Source organism: Colius striatus, chromosome 1, assembly GCF_028858725.1.
Source record: "Colius striatus isolate bColStr4 chromosome 1, bColStr4.1.hap1, whole genome shotgun sequence".
NCBI lineage: Eukaryota > Metazoa > Chordata > Aves > Coliiformes > Coliidae > Colius > Colius striatus.
The window spans coordinates 135,757,573-135,783,109 of record NC_084759.1 but is presented as its reverse complement, the minus strand read 5'-3'; the positions used below and the strand labels follow the sequence as shown (position 1 = coordinate 135,783,109).

Sequence of the window (25,537 nt, the reverse complement as noted above, 5' to 3'; positions counted from 1 at the left end):
GTATATTTTCTAACAATATTCAAAAAGCCTCATAACAGCTTTAATTGTATGGTATATATGTTATGTATGCAATTCTTTGGTTTCTGTTTTGTGCCTTGATTATCAAGACAAACAGTTGAACAAAGCATTAAGAGCCAACGAGTCCACAATATTGGCCGACTCAGAACTGAAAACTGATCACAGAATCACAGAATCTTAAAGGTTGGAAAGCACCTCAAAAGATCATTTAGTCCAACCTCTCTGCCAAAGCAGGACCACCTAGAGTGGGTCACACAGGAACTCATATCCAGATGAGTTTTGAATGTCTTCAGAGAAGGAGACTCCACAACCCATCTGGACAGCCTGTTCCAGTGCTCCATCACTCTCACAGTGCAAAAGTTTTTCCTTAAGTTTTATTGGAACCTTTTATGTTCCAGCTTGTACCCATTGCCCTTGTCCTATCATTGGACATCACTGAAAAGAGCTTGGCTCCATCCTCCTAACATCCACCCTTTATGTATTTGTAAACATTAATGAGTTCACCCCTCAGTCTCTTCTCCAAGCTGAAGAGCCTCAGCTCCCTCAGCCTTTCATCATAAGAAAGATGCTCCACTCCCTTTATCATCTTTGTGGCCCCGTGCTGAACCCTCTCCAGCAGCTCCCTGTCCTCCTTGAACTGAGGGACCCAGAACTGGACACAATGGTGAACTGTGTTTGTGCAACTGAGGAAGTAAAAAGAGGAAGTAAAAATGGAAAGCAATTTGGAAGAGATGAAGATAGGAACAAGGTCAAAAAAAAGCCACATTAAATTAGGAAAATCTCAGGAAATGCTTGAGATAGATATGAAGAAGAGAAAATATATAGTTCTTGCAGTTCTTTGCATAGGAAACAAGGATGAAATGGTGAAATTCTGACAGTTTCCAAGTATGAATAAACCTGTGCTTTGGCTTATGTGTTTCTGAGTCACCTGATAAGCCTCTTGGCATGATGAGATGATGCATTTTTATATATCAAAAGTCCTAGATTTTAAACTCAAGTCTGCATGAAAGAAAGAGATGCAATACCCACTGTCTTAGTTAAACAAGTTTGCTTTTGCTTTATTTTGTTTTGTTTCTTCCCTGAAATGTGCTGTTCTTCGATTTGCCAGGAAGCCTGTCAGAGATTCCAGGAGTTGCCTTACAGTAAGAGGGACATGTACAGTCATTTGGACTGACTGAATCAGGACTGCTCTGTATCAGAAGGGAAGGGACAGAGGACAATGCAACATGCAGGACAAGACTCACCATCATGAGGGCTAACCTCTGATTAGCCCTCAGCTTCCCCCAGCACTGTCAAGTCCAATCTGGTGTCCTGACAGGTTGCTGGCTTCAGAGAGGATGATGCCTGAAAAAAGGGTGCCATCCTGGGTAGCAACATGGAAATAGGCTTAAAGATTAATTTGTTGATTAAATCAGATGAGTCCAGATGCTGTCCTGGGAAATTCAATGTGCCAGGAATGCAGAGGGTAAGGAGACTGGGCTGTGCCTGAAGAGCAGGGACAGGGAAACTGTTGCTTAGCATTCCCTGAAGCAGTGCTCTCAACCAGGCCTGAGACAGAGATAAAAAATTTTATTGGTTTGGAGCAAATATATCTCTTTGAGGCCTCATTGGAGCATGCAACTTTTAGATCAGTTGGAAACTGTCCACTCTTGTCTGTGACTGGGAAAACCACAGCAAGACTTTCACTTTGTTCTGTCAGTCCCTGTCGTGTGAGAGTAAGACTCTTGAGATGTTTCTTTTGGTTTTCTAATCTTTATTCTTGGCCAAGGCCTCTTCTAGTGATGTCTATTGTCTTGTTTTCTACAGGGTCAGATCAAAATTATGGGAGGCTACATTGCAACTCAGACATTTCTAGGTCATATTATTAGGAACAACAGCTCCCATAGTCTTTGTAGGGTTTTTTATATTGATTATATACTATTAGCTGTGACTTATTGATTAAAGCAAGGAATTGATAGCCAAATCACTTGCTGTCTGGCCATGTGATAACCTTTCTCTTTCATTACTATTATGTCTTAGGCTGGGGAAGCCAAAGCTCCAAAGTCCAGATTCACCACAATACCTGGCTGCATTTTCCTGGACACAACCTGCGGTGGATCCTGACATTTACCCTTCTGTTTGTACACGTGTGTGAAATAGCAGAGGGCATAGTTTCTGATACGTAAGTGATAGTGTTTGGTGGACAGTCAAGCTATTGTATTCATTAATGTATAGTGTTGATGTATCATGGAATGGCTAGTGAGGCATAAACAGTTTTTCCCAGAAAAAGATGAGGCATAATTTCATGAACTGTATGGATTTTAATGAGATGAAGGTGGAATGGTTGTTGATAGCACATTGTTATTCTCCTTCTCAAGCTATATTAGCAAGTAAATATTGACAGAGTTAAATTATTCTCAGGGAAAAATTTTTTGTCTCTAGGAAAGTCATATTTGTCTTGTTAAATAGATTAACAAAACACCTAAGAATATAACAATGGTGAAAAAAACCCTACAAAATTCATTAATTTGTACCTTACTTATTTTCAGACAAATGAAATCTCGCCATCTGCACCTTTTTCTACCAGCTATAATGGGATTTGTGGCTGCCACTGTATCTATAGTCTATTACCATAATATAGAAACGTCTAATTTTCCAAAGTTACTATTGGGTAAGTCTAACTCTGATATTTATGTACTCTTACAAAACCTAGAAGTCTGGCCAAAGTCAGGTTGCATACACTGAAGAGGACAGTGAAATATGTGAGAATATTAAAAGATAAATTAATAATTCTCTGCTCTTCAAATTAGCATTGTTGTTAGAGTTATTGTACCTTCAATAAGGTACACACTGAAAATTCTTTTTAAGAAATGGTTACAAAAGAAAAAGAATAGCATGCCTATTGTATTTCTAGCATGAGCTTTTATGTGTTTTTTAACTCTTATCCTCATTCAAAAGGAGTGTTTTAAAAAGCCATTTTTAATAGTAATCTGATCACAAAACATCATAAAATTCAGATGGCTATTGTTTCTCAGCATCCTTTGCAGCTGACTCTGAGATTACTTGGTCTACTGTATCAGTCAGGGAATTCAGAAGAATTTGGTGAGACATTGCAGGGTAATGTTTTATACAAGTATACTGTCCAGCCTCTAACTCAACTCCTTAAATGAGCAATTGTTAGGTATATGTCAGGATGCAGGATGTAATTAAACTGTATGAACTCTCTTTTCCAAATGAGCATATTTCCGTATGCTTGCCTGGGACGCGCTCTGCTTTTTCAAAGAGGCCATATGATATCTATCAAGTTGAGTGGCTTTTGCCTCACTTTAATAACAAAGTTTCCCTTCAGATTACCTTAAGTGGACTTCCATAATTGTGTGAAGACCCACCCTTTTGGATCTCTTTGAGGAGTGACGGTCTCAGTCACAGTGTAAAGCAAATCTCTTTAGCTTGACTGACTTCCTGACTTTGACTGATACCACACATTGCCAGCCTGAAGGCTGGTGTTACAGATGATCACCATGCCTGCATTGCACTAAATCATGGAATATGTTCGTTTGAGAGTGCTAAAAATTCTGCAGCACTAAACAAGCTAAACTTTGTTTATTTATTTATTTAAATTATGCATGTGCACCTGTTTTACAGCTCTCTTTCTTTACTGGATAATGGCCTTTGTCACTAAAACAATCAAGCTTGTGAGATACTGCCAGGATGGTGTGCCCTTTTCTCAGCTGCGTTTCTGCATCACTGGAATTATGGTCATTCTCTATGGGCTGCTGATGGCCGTGGAGATCAATGTCATTCGAGTTAGGGTATGTGACTTCTTTATCAGTATCTTGGGGGTTAGATGGGTCTTGAGTCCCAATAACTCTGGCTTATGTCAAATTTAGATTCAAATTTAGTTGAGCCATAAATGGCTGATTAACTCCGTAGAAATCAATGGGACCTGACATTTAAAATTTATGTTCTTCGTGTGTCTCCTTGTATATATGTGTAGCTGTGTATATGTATACACACAGACAGTGGATGTATTTTGTATAGATGTACGCATGCATTTAAGTATATATGTGTCTGTGTGTAATACATCCAGTATATACTGTGCTAATGCAGATAAACTGTATATACAGTGAGTGTACACATTAGCATACCTTCTTACACTTGATAATTTAAAATATAATTTTATCCCAAGATAAAATTTGTTGTTGTTCAGAAAGAGATAGATGGTACTGGTAGGCTACAGAGCTGTGTCTCCATCTCATATTGCTCAAATTCTTGTCAGTCACATTGTCAAAATGGAAATGCTATTTACATGCAAATATACATTTCAATTCAATGTATCATTACCCTTAAATGCAAATATTGCAACACTGTAGCTGTATTATACTTTTTCATCTCTGAAAATTACCATTAGTAAGACAATTCTTGATCCCATGCTTTCTATTTTCTCCTCTCCAGAGGTATGTATTTTTCATGAACCCTCAGAAAGTAAAGCCACCAGAGGATCTACAAGACCTGGGGGTGAGGTTTCTGCAGCCATTTGTCAATTTGCTCTCAAAGGCTACTTATTGGTGGATGAATACTCTTATTATATCTGCTCACAAGAAGCCTGTGGACCTGAAGGCAATCGGAAAGCTTCCAATTGCAATGAGAGCACTGACAAATTATGTTTGTCTGAAAGAAGCATATGAGGAACAAAAGGTAACCAAAAAACTATTGTGGCACTTTGGTTTTTTTCTGTTTCTATGAAATCCTAGTTTTAGGAATTTTAAACTTAGCACTGTTTGTTCCAAGGTGAAATCTGTCTTAGGAAGTTCCAATCCAATGGTTACTGTTTGGTTTTAAGTGAATTTACATCAGGAGGATGTTGCCAGATTGAGAGCAACTGGAAACTACAAGCATAACAGACTGATCACTTCCTAGATTCCATTTTAAAAGTAAAACCTTTGTTTAAAACTTAGCTTCTTATGATTGCATCTTAAATCAGAGGACATTCTGTCCATAGTTTCAGCTGGAAAAACTCATCTTTACTTTTTTCTTCAGAAAGAAAAATAGCCAAAACCACATGTCAGTTATAGCCAAAACATGATGTCTTAACAGTGTTTTAGTCACCAATCCAAAACACAGTATAATACGAGCTGCTGTGAAGAAAATTAACTCAATCTCAGCCAGACACAGTATGAAAAACATGTTTGGCCACACTTATAGGGTAGGACAGAAATTTTCTGAGAAACTTTGGGATGCATTTAAGCAAAACTGTGTTTCATTTGTGCTTAAAGCTGGTGTTTTCTGCCAAAAATAGAAAGATTTTATTTTACAGAAAATAGGAAGGATTCAAGAGCCTGCCTCCCTGATTTATATATACACATCACTTCTGAAGCATCAGCAGAGAGAATACAGGCATTCAGAAGCCACTTCAGAAAATGTAGCATGTAGGACACAAACGTAAAAATCCTGTTCCTGCACACACCAGATAAATGTTGTTTCCATGCGATGTAAGATTTAGAACTGCAGTGTGAGGGGAAGCTGGGAGGAGCAGCTCTGCTCCCAGTAACTGATGGAGCTGCAGGCACCTTTCTGTGCCCTCTGAAATGAAACCATAATCTGTACAGTTGTTTCTAATAGATATATGTTGCTTCTCTTTCTTTTTATAGTTTATACTTACAGAGACTGAAGACTAGAGAGCAAGACACTTATGCTTTAAGCAGAAAACTACTGAGTCATTAGAAATGAGGTTTTCACAGCAAATGAGAAGTTCATCTCTTAGGCCAGCTCCTTAAAGAAGCATTTGGTGTTTAAATTCTACTAAAAAAGACCAAAGAGTCTTGGGCACTTATATGCCCCGAAGATCTGAGTCTCTGTGCCATTAATGATCAGTATGATGACTGGGTACAAGCATTTGTCTGTATCTCATTTGTATCTACAGATACTGTGTCTGCTTGCACAAATAAGTTGTTTACAAGCTAAGGATGCTGTTGCTCATGAGCATGAGCACAAACTTTCAATGTGTAGCTTCTCTTGGTGTGCATCACACACGTGAAAACTTGCATGAGATTATCCATGCAGTTACATGTGTCCATGTTTATAAAGCTGTCTTACATTAGATATTTTGGTTTCTGTAGTTGTTCAAAGTCTTGAGATTACCACAGCCTCTAGCATATTTGTGTTAATATTCAAAACCAGGCTGTAACCCTTAAATAAACTGATACTTCGTAGATAAAGTTAAAGTAAACCAAAGGACTAAAGCCAATCCAAAGAGCCGTTCAGTGGAACTTCCTACAGTTCACTCCCATGGAGAAAGGTATTTGCCATGTGCATGACTGGGCCAGAAACAGCTACAGAATTAGGAAAATTCTTCAGGTTGAAGTATGGTATGCAATCTGGAAGATAGGTCAATGTGTCTGCTCTCAGGGGTATTTTACACTAATCTTCTGCAGCTGGGGAGAAGGAGACCCCCATCAGCCTCTGGATTAAGTGGGGTTATTGCTGCCTATGCCTGGAAATAGCTGATCTCTGCTGTACTTCATGGCCCTGAAGAAAGAAAGCTTCTGTTCCTTTCCAACGCTTTCTTATCATGCCTCGATGAAAAAACACTGAACAGGACCATGAATATTCTGTATTCTGAAGTGCCTTTGAGATAGCTCATATGATATTGTTTTACTGTCCTTTCTGCATGCTATGAAAATTGGAAATAGGTGAGGTACTCTGCCAAATAATAGCATGAAGGAAACAAGACAGGTTAAATTTTTATGACTATTTTTGTAAAATCACTCTTTTCCAATCCTGTGTCCTAAGTGTACAGGAGTGTAAACCAGAGGGTTTGAGATTAACTTTTTATGAATGCTATATTATGCAAAAATAGCACATTGCCACTTGCATAACCATGAAGTTACCTTTGCTTGTTTTCTTTGATGTCAGTGAATAACTCCTGAAATCCTGTAATAGAAAACACAATTTTTAAAGTCATGGACTATTGGAATTTCCTATAGCTGCTATTTATGTGCCACCATGGATCTCACCTGTTATGGCAAAAAGAGAAAGAAAGGAAGTGTGTTAGTTAGAAATAATAGGGACAGAGCATTGGCCTTCAGCATCAGGCTGACACTGTCAGCTCCATCACTAAGGGAACAGTCGGATTTTCATGTTTGCTGAGGTGTACTTTACAGGTGGTTTCATTTACCAGCAAGTGCCATCTCACAGTCCTTATTTCAACTACTGAGTGCCCAAAGGTAAAGAAAATTGCAGTGATTTAAGTAAGAGTGACAAAGATAAGGAAAACCTAAGCGGGTGCCGCAGATGAGAACGGTGATCCAGCCTTGTTAATGAATACAACAACACATGCTACAGACTTTTCTATATATTAAAAGTAATCCTTGTAAATTTAAACAGATACTATTGTGTAAACTTTTAAAGCTCATATTTGTGTTGCTGCAGCTCTTTTCTGTCTTCAGTATAGCTCCTCTCCTTTTATGTAACTGGATAACTTTTTAACATTATATTTTAAGATTACTTTTCTCAACTTCCAAAAGGAAAGTATGTCCTTCCAGCCTGCCATGTCCAGGAGAACCTCTTAGCTTCAGATGGCTTCCCAAACTATGGAGGCTTAAAGAGACTGGAAAACTGAAGAAAATAATCATAATGTTTTTCTGATGCAGAAAGCCCAGACAAAACTTTATATTTAATTCTTAGGACATTAGCCAAACCTGTAGTTGTGGATTCACTGAAGTATGCCCATGGTTATCAGAAGGCTATAATGAGTGGTGACTGACAGATCATCAGTCAGCACCTAAATAAAGGATGGGATTGACACATGCAACGTACTATACTGCAAGCCCATAACACTGGGCCTCTTGGAAAGAGTTTAAGATGTAAAAAAGAATCCACTCTTTTTTCTCCCTCCTCCCCATTAGATACTTCAGCTAATTTGAAGACTATTTGAGAAGAAACAACAGTGTTTAGCAATAGAGATTATTAGATAATTTAATGTAATTTGTTTTTTAAATGAAAAATTTCATTTAGTGATTTCATTTAGAGATGACATTTCTCTGAATTGCAGTAGTAGTGAAAATGACTATTGAAACAGTAAAACCTTATTAAAGAAATAAGGGTTTACCATTGCCTTTTACCAAATTTACTTGTAATTGAATGACCAGAATAGTGTGTCCAGTTTTTTCCAAAACAAAAGTTACTTAACTAGTAAGTTAGCTTAGTTCCTACCAAGTTGTTTCCGTGTGCATTGTTCATTTGAAGATGACAGTAGGCCCTCTAGTGCAGTCTAGCTCAAAACCCATTAGACAACAAATTCAGACTCTTTTGTCAGGGAAACTTGCATGAGGCCGTTGTGCTCCTTCCCTCATCTAAAGAAGCAGTTTCATTCTCACCACTTTCTGAAATGTTAGCTCTCGTTTGTCCCTATGCTGCATATTCTCTGTACTGAGCTTCTTGGCATTGGGTATGACCAGCCCAGCCTAATTACTAAAAACCAGTGAGCAGCTATCTGACCCTCCTGTACACTTGTACATTTTTAACACCATGCACATAGTTTATCTCACTGTTGAAGTGGCATAAAAGAAAAACAGAGAGAAGAGCAAAAAAGTTGAGGCAGCCAGGCAGAGTAAAGGCATACTTGCTTTTCTTTGGTTAATCTGCGGGGGTTAGGGGGTTGTACTTAAAATGTCTCTGTGAACACTCAAGAGAGATTGGCTTGGTTTACAACTTGGAGGCATCTGTGCTACTTGAAAAATGACAGATGGTCTTTTAAAGCGTAAAAAGCTGCTGCGTAAAGTGCAAGGAAGCACTTTGCAGACCATGGATCTGTTAAGTAAAACTCTTTCTTCTTTAGATTGAAAAGACTTCAAATATCAGAACTGCTCTGACTAGATACAGAGATATCTACTGGTTGGTGGTTTAGGGCTGGAGTTGTGATACTGCATAAATTCACAGAACTGAAGACTATAAAGGAACCTTAGTTGATTTAATCGTAGCTCCCAACGTAGACTGTTACTTTCATCTTTTTTGAGCATAGTAATTAGTGGTTGGCTGAAAGGTGGGTTTTTTGGAATGCATTTGAAGTGATGGATAAAAACCCAGATAAACTGGATTAAAATATATTCTTGTAGGTATCTGTCCATGTTATTTCCTTCAATCCCTTTCTCACATCAACTGGATCAAGTGGTTTCACAGCTACTGTGAAAGTCAAGATTACCCATATGAGCAAGGGCTTGAGAGGTCAGACCTTTTCTTGAGCACATGTAACAATGAGCAATGGCTATGTGCCAGTACGATTAATCTGTATTTGCATTCCTGTGTTCTCAGGTTCAGAAAAGTGTTAGAATGTAGAGGTGAGGAACCACAGTTACCAAGAGGAGCCAGAATTTGAATTTACTGTGAAGAGTATTTGAAATATGTTGATAATCTACAGCATGTTTGCTACCTCATCTACTTCAAAATACCCTTCAGGAACCATTTGGGTATCCAGAAAGGAATGAAATGGAAGTTGCCATATACAGCCAGGGAGGCCTCCTCTTGATGCATCGATACCTGTTTCTCTGTTTTCCAGAAAAAGGTAGCAGACCAGCCCAACCGGAGCCCCTCCATATGGTTAGCCATTTACAGCGCTTTTGGACGACCAATTCTTCTCAGCAGCACGTTCCGTTATTTGGCTGACTTGTTGGGTTTTGCTGGGCCATTATGCATTTCGGGCATTGTCCAGGGCTTCCAGAATACAACTAATAATACAAATACAACAGAAAAGGTAACGAGACAACATGGATTAGAAGACTTTGGTAGTAGTTCTAGATTCATGCCAGGTATTTAATGTATCTGGATACATGGTTTTATGTATCTATGATCAGCATTGTATTATTTCACTGTTTCTTTCAAGCAAATTGAGTGGTTTTTTGCAAGAGACAGTCAAGTTCTAAACTTGAGTAGTGGAAGTTTTTGGTATGAGTACTACATAGGTAGTGGAGGCTTTCTCAGTTGCCCAACTGCCTGCCTCTTGATGGAGCCATTCCAGCAGTTCTGGAGGGAAGGAACATCTTTTCTGCTCCTCTTCAACAGTGACTCCTCATTTCAGGCAAGTTATCCACTTATGATGCCTTGGGGATGCATCCAACAAGGATGGGTCTGGAAATTTTGCTCAATTTCTGTTCATCTGTCCATTTGTAGTTTGTTGACATATTTGAGCTCTCTGAAATCTGTTTTCCACTGGTAAGGTGAGAGTAGTCACTCCCTGTTTATGCCTGATCATGCTTGCTTGCTGTGATGAAATGCATTGGGGCATGTGAGAAGGTGAAAAGCATTAACTTTATTAAATGGCATTCTGGATACTAGAGATGCACAAAAGATACTAGTTCACAGTTCATTTCCAGTTTCACTGAGGCTGAACTTTGAGACACCACCTCTAAGCACTGAGGAAGCCTCTTATGCAGAATATCATCTATCATAAGAAAAATAATTTCTTAGTAATTTATGAAAAGATACAGGTAAAATTATTTTACTAGCTGATAACAGAGAAAACACGATGAAGGTATTTTCCTACGTCTTCTGATACAGAAACTCCATACATTTTATGCAGTGAGTGTTTTGTAGTTGAATGAGCAGATGGATATGTAATGGAATAACATTTTCCCCTCCAGATAAAGTATTTGACTGTCATCATTGTGCAAACATTTTCTCCTTGGCTGCTCGCTCCTGACATTCATTTTCTTGACTGATGGTCTGACTCTCATTCAGCCATTGCATTGAAGAATGAGACTTTAATTGTTCAGCTTATCAAATAAAGCTCTTTATCATCCTTGAACCTCTATATATTGGCTTTGAGCCAGAGTTAAAAGGCAGAGTGCATATTTTGCCTCAAAAATGGGAGGATTTTGCATGTTGAACAAACAAAATATTTTAGCTGGAAAATTATAATTTCTGCATCTCAAATGTAGGAATCTGTACCTTGTACACTTCCTTTATCTTTTTTACACTTTACTGTAGTGGTTTTAGTTGTGAGTTTTTTAAAGTTTAAATCAGCACTGACTAAAGGGAAGATTAAAGTACCTGGAGAACTTGAAACCACTCCAAGAGCCTGGCATGATGACAGTCACTGTTTCTTTTGAATACATTTCAGAATATGTTTGCTTTTAATTTATGGATTTAGATAAACTTTCTCTTGGTTGTTCTTGCTATTAGATGTTTCTCCTTTAAATTATCTCTAGTTTCAATTAATGTAATTTTATAGTTGTTCCCCCTTAATTCCTGAGAACTTGATGTACATTGTTAAAGGTATCTACAAATGCTATTTTATTATTGATGTATCCACTCTGTAGACATCCAGAAGTTATGTGCAGCAGAACATTAAGAGAAAGTTTTGAAATATACTTATCTGATGAATTGTGCACTTAAGGAGTTTCAAGAAGTCTTGGACTGGTTGAGACATTTTGTCCTATTATTTCAGTGGGTTTTAGGCATTTAACAGACATTGGACCCTTTGAAAACACCATTAGGTGCTTATACATACCTTTTGGGTATCAGCTGCCTATGACAGAGGGAGGAGTGTGTGATGTTGTTAGGCTGAGGTCACTGAAGTGAGGTGAGCCTGAATGGCTCGAAGCACCTCTCCTTCTCTGCAATCATGGCAGGTGGCAGTAATCCAGAATGATGAAGGTAAAGAGGGTAGGTACATAGCCTACTTCCTAATATTTCTCAAACCTTTCATCTCAGAAACAGACTGTATATTTTAAGAGAACAGGATTTTTCCTCCTTTTTTTTTTTTTGGTAAGAATTCCAGTACATCCTGCTTCCAGCTGGATCGGAAATACCAAAGACACAGCCTTCCTTTCAGTATTTCGGTACATTTGTTTCTTTTTCTGCCTGCCACAGAGCAACACAGTGAACGTAAAACTAGAAAATTCAAACAAATAAAGGGATTTAAACAAGATTTTTTTCCCCTTTGTTGAGGCACTTAAACCTCATTTTATGGAGAATACCACTGGCATATATATTCTTATTTTATTCAGAATTCACAGGTATCATAGACTGTATTTCTGTAAGGAATTGTTTTCATAATATATAAATGTAACATAAGTAACTAGTTGCACATAATTAAAAATGTTTTCTTGCTGAAGGTGAATGAGCTTTATGTTCTACTGAGTAGCATTTCTAACCTACAAATCATCAGAATCCAATGGAGAAACTAAAGATAAGACAAATATGGTGATCTCATTTTCGCTTACCTACTAAAATCAATTCATTTTAGAACTACTACAAGTTAATATCAAAGTCTTTGGAACATGAGTGGAGTATTTCATTTGTGTTCAAATTATTTTGATACATATCACAATAAGAAATCTGATTTCCATAATTGTCCCATAATACCATCATTTTTTTTATTATAATGAAATGACTGAATTTCTTTGTTCATCTCAAAAATACACCATCTATCCTATGCCACTTGCATAATTTTTTCCTTTCTTTCCAGGTGAAGGATCCATCAAATTCTTATCTTTCCTCAGATGTATTCCTCAGGAATGTTTATGTTTTGGCAGTTCTTCTCTTCCTAGCCCTTATCTTACAGAGGACATTCCTGCAGGCATCCTACTATGTGACTACAGAAACTGGCATCAACCTACGAGGTGCTTTACTGGTGAGCAAACAAGATCTCACATTCTGCTAAGAAGTTCACTAATAACTTGAGCTTTGTACTTTCATTTTGCTTGTTCTTTATCTGAAAACTCAGATAACAATTGTTCAAGAGAAGAGGTGCACTGTATTTTTATACAGAAAAATGGAAAAAGTTGTATCACTGACACAGCTAAACTGATGGCAGTAGTTCTTTTTGCTAAAAACTGAAACCATCATACAAGTTTAACACTCTACATGTAAGAACATATCTTTATAGATAACATTAGTTATATGAAGATAAGCAGTGTCATTTTGGCTCTACCTCTGCTTGTTCATTTGCGTATGTGGTTAACTTCTCCTGACTGTTAAGAGTCATCTGCAGAGTATCTTTGAATGAGTTACATTTTACAGGAATATTGTCCATGGATCATGAGTGACAATTCTGAATATTTATGCCATTTTGCACAGAGCCCTGTAGGATGGGGCAGCAGTGATTCGTCTCCAAAACTGTGTCACTAGAACTGTCATCCATTAACCCTCTGTGAAAGTTGTGTTTATGAACTGGAGACAGCAACTCCAGCTCAGCACATGAGTGGGTTGTAGCAGGCTCCATGGACAGAACTGACACTGTGTGCAAAACAGAAGCTGGAAATTATGTTTGCCATGTGTAACTAACCATAGGTATATAATCTCATCATGGAAACTTCTGCACACACTGTGATTGATGAAGTTGTTTCCAACGTTTTCTACCCTTTCCCAGGATAGACTTGGTGAAGAAAGAGTACCTCAGTATTTCCTTATACCTTTTTGCCTCTCACTTGCTAAAATGAAGACTCTTAGGGTGATATGCAACTGATGTAATTCACCATGGTCTGCAGGCATTTCTGCTTAATTCTACAGGATGTGCCTTACCCATGGATAAAACAAGGCAAAGAGCACAAAGTATTTTTTAAAATTCCTCAAAGTTGCAGTGTTTGATATTCAGTCAGAGCTGTGGACCAGGCTAACAATATTTGTCTTTAAAATTCTGGCAGACATAAGCCCTGATTATTTTAAACACTATTAAACTCCTGCAAATTTTATGGAAATAGATGTCCAGGTGAAGGAGAGAAACCTGAAGGAATACATGCCTGCCCTGATCAAAACTGCATAGCGTAAGTAGAACTATGTAGTCAGAAACGAGGATCCCTTTGACAGTGTCACTGAAAAGCAGACTCACAAAACATTTATTACAAAAGGTCTTTGCCTAGTCTTCTAGATTTTTATGTTTTGTTGTAATTTTGTTCTATTTTAGGTCCGCATTAAGCAAAAAAACTTTTTAAGAGGAATTGTAGTACTTTTAAGTCAGTTATGTACTTAAATACAGGTGAGAGACTGGGAGAAGGGCTGTCTTTGGTAAAGACTGAACCACAGTTTTAAATGTCTTGCTACTACTGTTGTTTTATAATGTCATTTTCATATCTTCCATTTTATTCCTTCCCCACAGGCAATGATATATAATAAGATCCTAAGGCTTTCCACATCCAACTTGTCCATGGGAGAGATGACACTGGGACAAATCAATAACCTGGTTGCCATAGAAACAAACCAATTAATGTGGTTCTTGTTCCTGTGCCCCAATTTGTGGGCAATGCCTGTTCAGGTAGATTATCAAAGTAAGGGCCTGATTTCAGAGATCCTTCAACCTGTTTGAAAAGGGTATATGTCTGTGAGACTACTACAAAATACAGAGGGGAACCTGGACTTGACACTCGTTTGCCAGGAAAGCTAACAAGCAGGAGCATGGCCCATCATCTCCTCCAAAGGCTGGGAGACTGTCTATCTGAGGGCCATTAAAGAGACAGGATTTTTTTTAGAAGGACTTCCATGCGATGGGTGTGATCTGTGACTTTAAGGATTGTGATTTGTCATCCTTTCCTTGCTCATGTTTCTTCCACTACTGACACAAGCCATTGCTTTTATTTCTGCCACATAACAGCAGCCCAAGCATCTGACTAGTGTTGTGTCACATTTGCGTATCCACTTATCATAGAATCACTATGGTTGGAAAAGATCTTCAAGATCATTGAGTCCAACCACTAATCCAATACAGTCAAGCCTATAAGTAAGCTAAACTATACCCCTCAGCAGCTCATCTATGCAACTTTTAAATATGTCTAGGGATGATGACTCCACCATCTCCCCGGGCATCCTGTGCCAATGCTGAACAATCCTCTTGAAAAAAAAAATTCTTCCTAATGTCCAATCTAAACCTCACCTAGCACAACTTGAGCAAATTTCCTCTTGTCCTGTCATTCATTACTGGAAAGAAGAGATTGACTCTCACCTCATTGCAACTCCCTTTCAGGTAAAGGAGTAACTGTGTTTTGTGGTAGGAGCAAAAAACCAACTGAATCCTGCTCAGTGACTGACAGCAGTGCTGACAGTGTGCTGCACAAATTGCTTAGAGGAAATTTCATCTAAGCAAGCCTAGTTACTGTAAACATCTTGTTCTTAACAGGGCTGGGAAAGATCCGTAGGCAGATGTGCAGGAAGGAAAGATAAAAAATTACTAGCCTGAAAGAAATTCTCAAAAATACTAAAAGACTTAATAACCTAAGCCATACGTATTTTCCACAAAGCCTGGACTCCTGTAGCACCTTCAAAATTTTAGCTTGAGTTTGGATAGGTATGCTCTTTACCTATATGTGATCCCATTGACATTAAACAAGTTTAAAAAAGGGTAGAAGACACTTTATAATAGATCTGTTTTGATGAAATTCCTGGAACTATATCAGTAATCTATTATAATAACAATAGTATTACTGCTAATGGGTCAGGCAGAGAGACACAAAATAATTTATGAATAAAAAACCAGGAAAGTTTACATGGCAAGAGAAATTAGAAATAATACAGAGGATATAATTTTGAGCCACCCTTTCATAATCAGCTTTATTTGGAACTGCAGCTTTTAATACTTTCAATGTTATGAGATGAACAGGTAGTCTGATTGCTGTGGCTAGTGAATAATTCTATGTAGCTTAAATTCATAACTCATTTGTCTCTAATATTAAAGTCTCTGTCCCAGACAATGTTGAAACATAATGGCCTTCCTCACCACTACTGTAAAAGGCTGATTTAAAGAAACATCTGGTGATTTTGCTGGTTCCTTCAGGCATACAAGAGACAGTGAACACAGGGTAGCTTGACCATAGCTTTGACTGTGAATGAGTGTAGCATCACCCATCAATTTGCACTTAAGGAGTGCACTTGGTGAGTAGGCATCTGTGGCCAAGGCTATACAGGGCACTTTCTGCTTTTAAGCCTTAATAATGGAAATGACCTTACACCTCTGCTCCAATGCTAAAATTGAAAGGTGATTACTTACTATTTATTTCCTTCTCAAAATACTATGCGGTTGATATAAAAGTCACTGGTTTTGTGGCAGAATGTCTTCCTTCCTGATAAGCTCACTTGGCTGTTTTTTTGAAACCAAACCAAACCAAACAAACAAACAAATGAACAAAAAAAAAAAAAAAAGGAAAGAAAGTAACTATGAGCTGCATTATAACCAATACCACTCTGAAAAAGGTGATAGGACTGTCCTGCCCTGCCTTAGGTAAAGAAGCTGAGCTTCGAGGGATGTCCCAAGAATCATCAAGGCAGCCTCCTTCTTGAGCAGAACAGCTTGTAACAAATACTGTCTTTATATGCATCCAAATCAAATACAGCCATAATCTGCTGAAGACTAGGGGGAATCGCAGACAATATATTGCATTTCCACCGATTATGGCCTGCAATCAAGGCCAAGTTTAAATCAAGTACAAATTGCTACCTAAAACCCTGTATTATTCTGCTAAGAAAGTGGCATCTAAGTGTGCTGATTTAAATTACAGAAGCCTGAAAAGCTGAGCGATGCTTTCAAAGCGAACTCCACTGATTCTCATCTCTGATTATTTTAAAATAAGAAGGCAAATTTAAAGACAGAACTGACTTGTTTAAGAGATAATAAAAATGCAAAACGGAGAACTAGTTTTGTATGCCCTGTTATCACTGAGGAAACATCCCTACCATAAAGTGGAGATTTTAATAAAAATTACTCATGCAGTAGAGCTTGTATTAAGTCAAAGATGTGAACCAGAATTAAGGATAGTTGCATCAGAGCCATGCACAGGTAAACCTTTGTGAGAAGCATTCCCAAACTCTTTGTATGGCTAAGGCAGAGCTACATGATATTGATGCACAAGCTCAGTGTCACTCCCAGCACATCTGCTTCATGCTTCAGTGCCTGTCTTAGATGTGCCTCTCTCTGCAGTTGCAAGAGGACAACTATGACAGAATGCAACTGTGATCCATGACAGTCCTAAGACCTTTGAATACTTCCAGAGTGATGTAAGGAGCTCTAGTGTAAATAAGACTTGAGGCCAGTGATTCTGTAAAATGCCTTGGGGCAAGCACCGTCATTTTAGTGCTCCTTTAGTTCTGTGGAAACCTCATCTGGAATTAGGACTACCAGGCAGTAACACAAACTATGCCGTTAATGTCAAAAATAAAGGCTTCTGGGTTAATTTCCCACACTTTCCAAACATGACCTTCTGAAGTACAGGTTCAACTGATTCCTGTGAACCATTTAACTGTTTATTACAAGAACAAATTTTTTTTTATTGCAATCATTCCGACATAATGAAATCTACTCTTTTTTTCGCTGTTGTTTTTTTCTTCATAGATAATAATGGGTGTGATTCTGCTCTATAATTTACTTGGAGAAAGTGCATTGGTTGGTGCTGCTGTCATTGTACTGTTAGCTCCAATACAGTACTTTATAGCTACGAAGTTGGCCGAGGCTCAAAAGAGCACTCTAGTAAGTAAATTGTTTAAGTGATGTTTGTGATCCAGAAAGAAGAATAGGGAAACAGGGATTCTGGATTCTGTTCTTGTTCTTTGTGAATATTCATTGCAGAGGTTTGGGCAATCCGTCCCTTAATTCTGTCATCTCTCCTGTGTTTTTCTGAATCTCAGTATTTCTTCCTTTCTAACTTTTGTCAGACAAGAATCCACAGAAAAATATGTGGGCCTTGACCTGCTTTCCCTGCAGACAGTATTTTTCACTTGACCAACAGTTTTATCTGAGTTCAGTTCCATGAAAGGGTGTTATTTCTACATTTAGTTCTTGTATTTCATGGAATGTTAAGAAACAGTACAAATGACTGATAAATTGTAGGACAACCTCACTCTGAAATGTCTAGAGACTTTATGCTCTAACCCCAAGCTTTGATATTCTCTAAAAATCATCTGGCATTGCTGGATTAATATCTATTGTACACTCTTCAGTGCTTTATTTTGCTGTTTAATTTAGTTCACTAATTAGAAATGCTTTCTGATACTTTGTCTAATTTTTAACTTTATTCTTGTGATCTTTGAACTATTTTAATCAACCTTTGATGTTTGAGTTGTCAAATATTTAAAGATCCTTTTTATCCTAATATTCCGTAAGCAATTTATACATATGTGGATCTGATCTTCAGTGCACTTTAGTTTATAGCAACAGAGGATTTATCTTTTCATAATTTCAGCAGTAGTCTGAATCTTTCTTTCTGCAATTTTCTGAGTTCCTCTGACTCATAGCATCTTTTGGATTATGATTTTACCAAAATTTAGGGTTTCTGTTTTCTGGAGAGCAGCAATTACCTAAATATATTGATAAACATCTCATTTTCATGAATGGTCTGTATGAATCCCAGATTAAATCTTGTATCAGCAACTACACACATGTAGTCTTCTCTCAATTGTTATGGACACCATTGAGCTATTAATTTATGTTCCCACTTCACGCTCTATTTTAAGTGTTTGAGTCTATTTTTCTTTTCAGAGCAGGGTCACTTAATCTCCCCTTATGATTTTAAATCATAAATATCACCAAAGAGCATGAAATTTTATATTGTTTTACTCAGTGTGGCAACTGAAAGCCTGTACAAAATCAGAAATAAACAATATTATAAACCTTTAATGAATTTTACAGCAGAAGTGAAGGAAAAAGAGCATGCTCATTAAAACTACAGATCATTATCAATTTCTTATCCTTGTTTTGTTTTGAAATGAAGGACTATTCTACTGAGAGATTAAAGAAAACCAATGAGATACTAAAAGGCATTAAGTTATTAAAGTTGTATGCCTGGGAGCACATATTCTGTACTAGTGTGGAAGAAACAAGAATGAAGGAACTCACCAGTCTCAAAACCTTTGCACTTCATACATCTCTTTCCAGTAAGTAACTGTATTTTTAGTGCTCGGAAATGGATCCTATACTTCATGTCAACATTCCTCCTGACTTCATCTAAAGCAAGACACAGCTGTGCCTATGACACTTTTATTCTTGTGTGTGGAATGTGGTCAAAATAACAAGGCATAGAAAACATATAACATGAAAACTTGAACATACAGAGCATATCTTGTTGATGTTTTTGAGCAGTAAGTTTTCTGTTCCCTTCATTATGACATTATAGTTACAAGTTGCTTTATAGTAAGAAGGCTCCAGGTAATATTAGTAGCTCTGGTTACAGCACAGATTATTTAGTATCTGAAAAAAATTGTATTTTCTGTAATGTAGAAGAGCTGAGAGGATAATATTTTAGTTGTGTTGCATAATAATTGTGCATATAAAAGTTTTTATTCCTGTTCACTCAAGTATACAAATGAGATAATTCCTTGGCTTATTTGTTTGTGTGGTATCTCTCTGTCATAGAAGGAAATTCCTTCCTACAGAACAATTTTTCTGTTGGAGTTTTAATTACTTGAATTAAAAATAACTGGTTCTTTGTAGTGCCATACAACTAATTGTTAATCTGTTTTGCCTTATTTCATATAATTTGATGTCTATTTTGTTTCTCTTTCACAGTTTTTATGAATGCAGCCATACCAATAGCGGCTGTTCTTGCAGTAAGATATGGTTTTTTTTACTTTTCATTATAAAAAGGGTGAGAAGAAGAGAGAAAGAAAGGACACTGTTATTGGAGAATGTAATCCTCATGAGTTAATATGCCCCTGCTAACTGTAGAATAGCATGACAGTAGAAGTGGCCATTCCCAGAGCTATTATGTCACCAGATGTAGTAAAAACAAAAATAAATATAAATTTTTACTATAAAAAAACCTTAAAAATAATTGCAACTTGAAAGAAAACCTATTTTGAGAAGCTCTCATTTTTAAGGGATTTTGGGTGTCTTGGCATTTCTGTTTTACATCAGCCAAAATCATTCCTGTTTCAAAGTGCCTTATAATGGAAAGCCAATGTTCTAGTATTCAAGAAAGTGTATTCTGTATTTTAAGGAAGGGTAAATTTTACTTGTCCTCTGGCCAGGTTTAAAACTCAGTCTATTGTGTTAGAGGAACTATGGCATGCCGGTCAGTAAGTAGTCTTCATAGACCAAATTCTGAGGACATTATTCAGAGTATGCTGACAATATGTACCAGAGTTGGATGTGAATAAGAACCCATAAGATTTATTAGATTCTTACTGTTTTGTTTTGGTTTTTTTTCTGGCTGTATGTTTCTTCTAAACTCTGAAACCAATTACAAAACTTTGCAAAACTGAATGCTTTGGTTTTGTGAAGATGTTTTTTTCCTTCTTAAATACATAAACCTCTTGAAATCACTGGAAAATTTAAAAAATCTTTTCCACTTTAATAGAAGACATCTTTCTCTTCAATTTACTGGATTTCACAATAAATCGAGGTATATTGTTATTGGCCTTCGTTTAGTGAAATATGCTTGCTGTCCTTGTCCGTCTTTTTCAAGAGTCCTTATCCTGACATGCTCTTTTCCTGATATGACAGACCTTTGTGACTTATGCATATACCAATGACAAGCCACTGCAGCCTGCCCAGGCCTTTGCATCACTGTCACTGTTTCACATCCTGGTCACACCACTGTTTCTGCTCTCCACAGTGGTTCGTTTTGCAGTCAAGGCTATCATAAGGTAAGTGGCCCTTCTAGTTTCTCCAACTCTTGAACATCTATCGTCAGTAACATAATAGGGAAAGTGCTGAAGAAAAGAGATTGTTTCTACCTGCTCACATGGAAGAGGGTTTAGATGCAGACCTCTGATGTTCAAAGATGTGAGAGAAATCAGAGAAACCATTTATTTTTACTGCATGATTCAAGGACAAAGAAATGTTCCATTCTTTTTATAATTTCACTAACTTTGTCAGTCTAGATTCAGAGATGGACCATCTTTCTTTATGATATGGTCCTCTTCTCACCATTTGGCCACCCACCACTGCCCTTACCTAGTACTTTTTTAGGGTTTTGCCAACACAGATGGAGGTGAAAGAGACTGGCACGAAGATGTCTGGCAAGATCAGCCCTGATGCAAAGAAAAGGAACTGGCTTAATTCTACCTCTGGAAAGAGTGCATTGAGCTTCCAGTGAGAGCTTGGTATTGCCCTGCCTCTCTTATGAAAGAGAGTGGATGGAGGTACATTGGACACTGAAGAACTGAAGGGAAAATGAGCCCTACAGTATTTTTCTTATAGAGGAAATAGTGTTTCCCTGAATGGCAATAAAGAGACACGGGAAAGGAAACATGGGAAGGCAGACATTTGGAAGTTTTGTCTTTGAGTATTAGGCATATGAATGACAAAATGGAAAGGAAGTTGCCATGAAGTGAAAAAGATTGGGGGGAAAAAAAAAAAGGAAGAAGAGCTCATAAAATTTGTTGCTTCATCAAAAACTTACATGTCCTGGACATTTATTTCTGCAAATAGCCCAACAGCTTCTTTTGTGCAGAACATTTAATCTCAAGGGAACTTGTTGGTAGTCAGTCAAATTTTAGACTTTTGGCTGTTGCGTCAGTAGTTTGTATGGAAAGAGTCATGGTCATGGGGCAGTTATGTAAAACTACACACTGCCAAGATGTCCAAAGGGGCACAAACTGACACCTGACTGGCAGTAACGTGTCAGATGCCAAGCACTAGCAAGATATGAAATCTTCCCACCCAAAAACATAGTTCCTTCTTGACACAGACTGGGGCACACTGGCAAAGTATTGCATTGCTGTTGACACTGCCTCTTTTTGATGGGTAATGATATTAGTAGCGGTCAAGGGGACTTCAAACTCTATAGCTGTCATTTGCCTACACCATACTCACTTTAAAAAAAATAAGGTTTATTTTTATCAAAGTAGCAGCAGGGCCGTGTGAGACATTTTGCCTTAGTTGAAAATTATTTCTGACTAGTAGAAAATCCAAAGGCTCCTTTATAAATTATCCCAGCCTCTATATCTCTGCACTATGTCTAGTACAGCCCTAATATCAAACTGGTGTGTATGTTTTTCTTAACACTGCTGGCCACTCCTTAGGACATTATTTTAAACCATATTTGCCAAAACAAACATTACCCTTTGGCAAACTTATTTCCTAACATCTTTCGCCTGTGAACATCATGTCCTCCAACTGAAGAATGAAAAACATGTGCTTGGCCACTCCATGGCTCTATCACTAATCAAATACATGTATTTGACTATGAGTTCATTTGTCTTATGGTTAAGTGCTTTTACTTTGGTCAGAATATCCATTTTATGTCAAAGAGTAGTTCTAGTATCAAGAAAGCTTTAGAGGGTACCTTAAATAGCATGACCTCATTCAAATGCAAAGTAATGGTTGATGACCTTATAGGCAGATGATTAGAACAAGGTCTGTTTTCTACAAGAAGATAAATTCTTACTTGATGTACTTATGTAAGACTGAAATTCTTGCATGGAAGTTAGCCACATGAATTTTCCTTTCAGAAGAGAAGACAGGAAAAGGTATACTGACAGGAGGAAATAATGACAACAGCAGTGCTTTCTTGCAAACCAGTTTCTTTGTTGCTTGAAGATGTATTGACAATGTCAACAAAATGCTCAGACAGCCCTTGAAACAGTACTGCTTTCTTATTTGCATATTAATGTTCAAATCACTGATCCAAAGTCATATGTCCTTCTGCATTCTCAACATCTGTCTCAATGCACCTTGATATTAATTTTTATAAAGTAACAGAGCTTCTCCATGACCTATGGGTGCTTTTTGTTTGTCCCTTCCCCAGAAACATAAAGAGACAGGTGCTTAAAGTACTCTGAAAGGAAGAGGGGCAGAAAGGTAATAAAATCCTGTGACAAAGAATGAATTGAACCAGTGTACTGTATTTCCCAGTGCTGTATTTCCCAGTTTTAAAAAGCAGGCAAAGATAGCTCTTGCTATGTTTCTCCAAGGCTGGCCATGGCTATCCTGAATTCTGCAATATTCATTCCTGCTTGTATGCAAAAGCTGTGTTCAGGATGCACCTAGTGCCTTGGAATTTTCACAGGATGTAGATGGATGAATAAGTTGTTTATGCATCCTAACTGTGTGTAGGCCTAACGAAAGTACAGAAGAGATAAGCCTGTCAAGATGGAGACCATTCCCACAAAGCTTTATTGGCAGTCATATAACTAATTCTCCTCTTCATTCTCAGCTACCAGCACACTGTCTTGTTATTTTCATCTTTCTTCCACATAAATAAGTGCTCACTTGTCTTCAGTGTGGCAGATAGTCCAGTAGGAAACCAAAAGAATCCCATTAAGTTCTTTTGGCATTTCTGATACATCCTGCTGGCTGGATGGCACAGAAATGGAAATGTACTTATGGAAATCTGTGTTTGTTTAACTCATTGTCCCACTTTCTTTCAAGTGTACAGAAGCTGAATGAGTTTCTCCTGAGTGATGAGATTGGAGATGACAGCTGGCGAGGTGGGGATGGCTCTGTAGCTTATGAATCCTGTAAGAAGCACACAGGACTCGTAAGTTCTGTTTTTTACACTGAATTTCAAAGCAGAGACACTATTTAGCCCCATACAAAGCCAGTGGCCTAGTTGCTAGAAGTTTTGGTTTCTAGCCTGACTCTAATGTTGACCAGTTTTGCCTCTTCTTTGTTGGGATAGTTGTATTTCTATGACATGAATAGGCCTAAAACACATTGAAGCATTGCTGAAGTAGCAGTAGGAATGAAAACTCCATAAAATATCAACACTTCTACACACGGTTCAAATTAATCCTCAGTTTTTATAAAATGGCCAGATGCATTCCCTATGGTTTTGGGGTTTGTCCTGTGTATAGCCAGTACAGCTCATTGTGTGTTGGGCATCTTTAGTTAGGATCAATTCCTGCTCTGTGAAATTCAGAATTGGAGGTGGGAAAAATGACATCAAACTATGTGAAATAGCGCTTAATAAAAAAAAAAAAAATCTGAAGTGCTAAACATATAGTGAATTTGAGTAAAATTTAGGGGCAAAAGCCACATAGGAGATCATTTGGAAAATGGTATTTTTTCATTTTGACTTTTTTCTAAAAAAAAAAGGGGTTTTTTTGATGTTTCAACTATTTCAAACTGATTATGTAATTTGAAATGTCACTGAAACTTGAAGACAGCAAGAGAAAGAAAGGATTAGCAAGAAATAAGTTTTATTTTGAGCTCAATTAAATTTATTTGCCAACCTGAAACAACATTTTTCTTGTTTTTCTGATGTAACAATTATAATAAATAAGATAAGAGAGATATTGAAATGAGATCTCATTAATGTTTACAAATGCCTGAATGGTGGATGTCAAGAGGTTGAGACATCACTTTTTTCTGTTGTATTTGGTGACAGGACAAGGGGTAAGGAAAAGAAGCTGGAACGCAAAAAGTTCCATTTAAACATGAGGAAAACTATTTTACTGTGAGGATGAGGGAGCCCTGGCACAGGCTGCCCAGGGAGATTGTGGAGTGTCTTTCCTTGGAGGTCTTCAAGACCCATCTGGATGCATTCCTGTGAGACCTGATCTAGGTGGACCTGCTTCTGCAGGGGCGTTGGACTGGATGATCTCTAGAGGTCCCTTCCAACCCTACCATTCTTTGATTCTATGATTCTATCATTCTATCATAAAAGGAACAAAAAATGTTTAAGCATTCAATGTGCCCTTGTGGCCAAGAAGGGCAATGGCATCCTGGGATGCATCAAGAAGAGTGTGGCCACAGGTCACGGGAGGTTCTTCTCTCCCTATACTCTGCCCTGGTGAGGCCTCATCTGGAGTCCTGTGTCCAGTTGTAGGCTCCTCAGCTCGAGAGGGACAGGGAAGTTCTGGAGAGAGTCCAGCGCAGGGCCACCAAGATGATCAGGGGTATGGAACATCTTTCATATGAGGAAAGGCTGTGGGAACTGGGGCTGTTTAGTCTGGAGGAGACTGAGGGGAGATCTATTAACATTTATAAATATCTAAAGGGTGGGTGTCAGGAGGTTGGAACATCCCTTTTTTCTATAGTAGATAGTAACAGGACAAGAGGTAATGGGATGAAGCTGGAACACAAAAAGTTCCACTTAAATATAAGAAAAAACTATTTCACTGTGAGGGTGAGGGAACAGTGGCACAGGCTGCCCAGAGGGGTTGTGGAGTCTCCTTCCTTGGCAGTCTTCAAGATCGCCTGGACATGTTCCTATGCGACCTGATCTAGGTGAACCTGCTTCTGCAGGGGGATTGGACTAAAGGTCCCTTCCAACTCCTACCATTCTATGATTCTATGATTTTGTTTCTCTCATCCACTTTTTGCCTGGCCCTACAGGGAGAGACAGACAAAGTCTAGGTGAGGAGGAGAGGGAAAAATAAAGGTAGCATCTGTAAAGGTTAAATCAGTCACTGTATACAGCCCAGCTACAGGGAATCACTAAGTTTATGCCAGTTCAGCTCAATACAGTGGCATTTACAAATACCACAGGTAGCTCTGAATGAGATAACTCCACAATCATGGTTATGCATTAATGACCTAATTTGATATGCTTCTCACTGTTGCAGCTGTGCTGCTTCCAAGAACCAAAATCATAACTCTGCATGTCATTATACTTTAACTGACACAGCTTTGTCTGGAGCTTCCTCTGGTTGGACAGACCTATCCAGTGGTTTAAGG

At 37.9% G+C, this 25,537-nt stretch overlaps 1 protein-coding gene across 7 annotated transcripts in view; it reads left to right on the top strand.

The window, feature by feature from the left end:
- ABCC9 (ATP binding cassette subfamily C member 9) overlaps positions 1 to 25,537 on the top strand; it is a 73,430-nt gene that overhangs the window by 8,739 nt on the left and 39,154 nt on the right. For 6 of the 7 annotated variants that reach the window (XM_062009067.1, XM_062009061.1, XM_062009051.1 and 3 more), the window contains exons 4-15: positions 2,038 to 2,179; positions 2,547 to 2,668; positions 3,643 to 3,809; positions 4,453 to 4,695; positions 9,554 to 9,748; positions 12,464 to 12,628; positions 14,093 to 14,248; positions 17,312 to 17,446; positions 18,687 to 18,849; positions 19,481 to 19,521; positions 20,417 to 20,559; positions 23,288 to 23,396. In XM_062009067.1, the coding sequence (XP_061865051.1) occupies positions 2,038 to 2,179; positions 2,547 to 2,668; positions 3,643 to 3,809; positions 4,453 to 4,695; positions 9,554 to 9,748; positions 12,464 to 12,628; positions 14,093 to 14,248; positions 17,312 to 17,446; positions 18,687 to 18,849; positions 19,481 to 19,521; positions 20,417 to 20,559; positions 23,288 to 23,396 (1,781 nt within the window). The remainder of the gene's footprint in view (positions 1 to 2,037; positions 2,180 to 2,546; positions 2,669 to 3,642; positions 3,810 to 4,452; positions 4,696 to 9,553; positions 9,749 to 12,463; positions 12,629 to 14,092; positions 14,249 to 17,311; positions 17,447 to 18,686; positions 18,850 to 19,480; positions 19,522 to 20,416; positions 20,560 to 23,287; positions 23,397 to 25,537) is intronic. The other variant, XM_062009074.1, reaches the window with a different exon arrangement.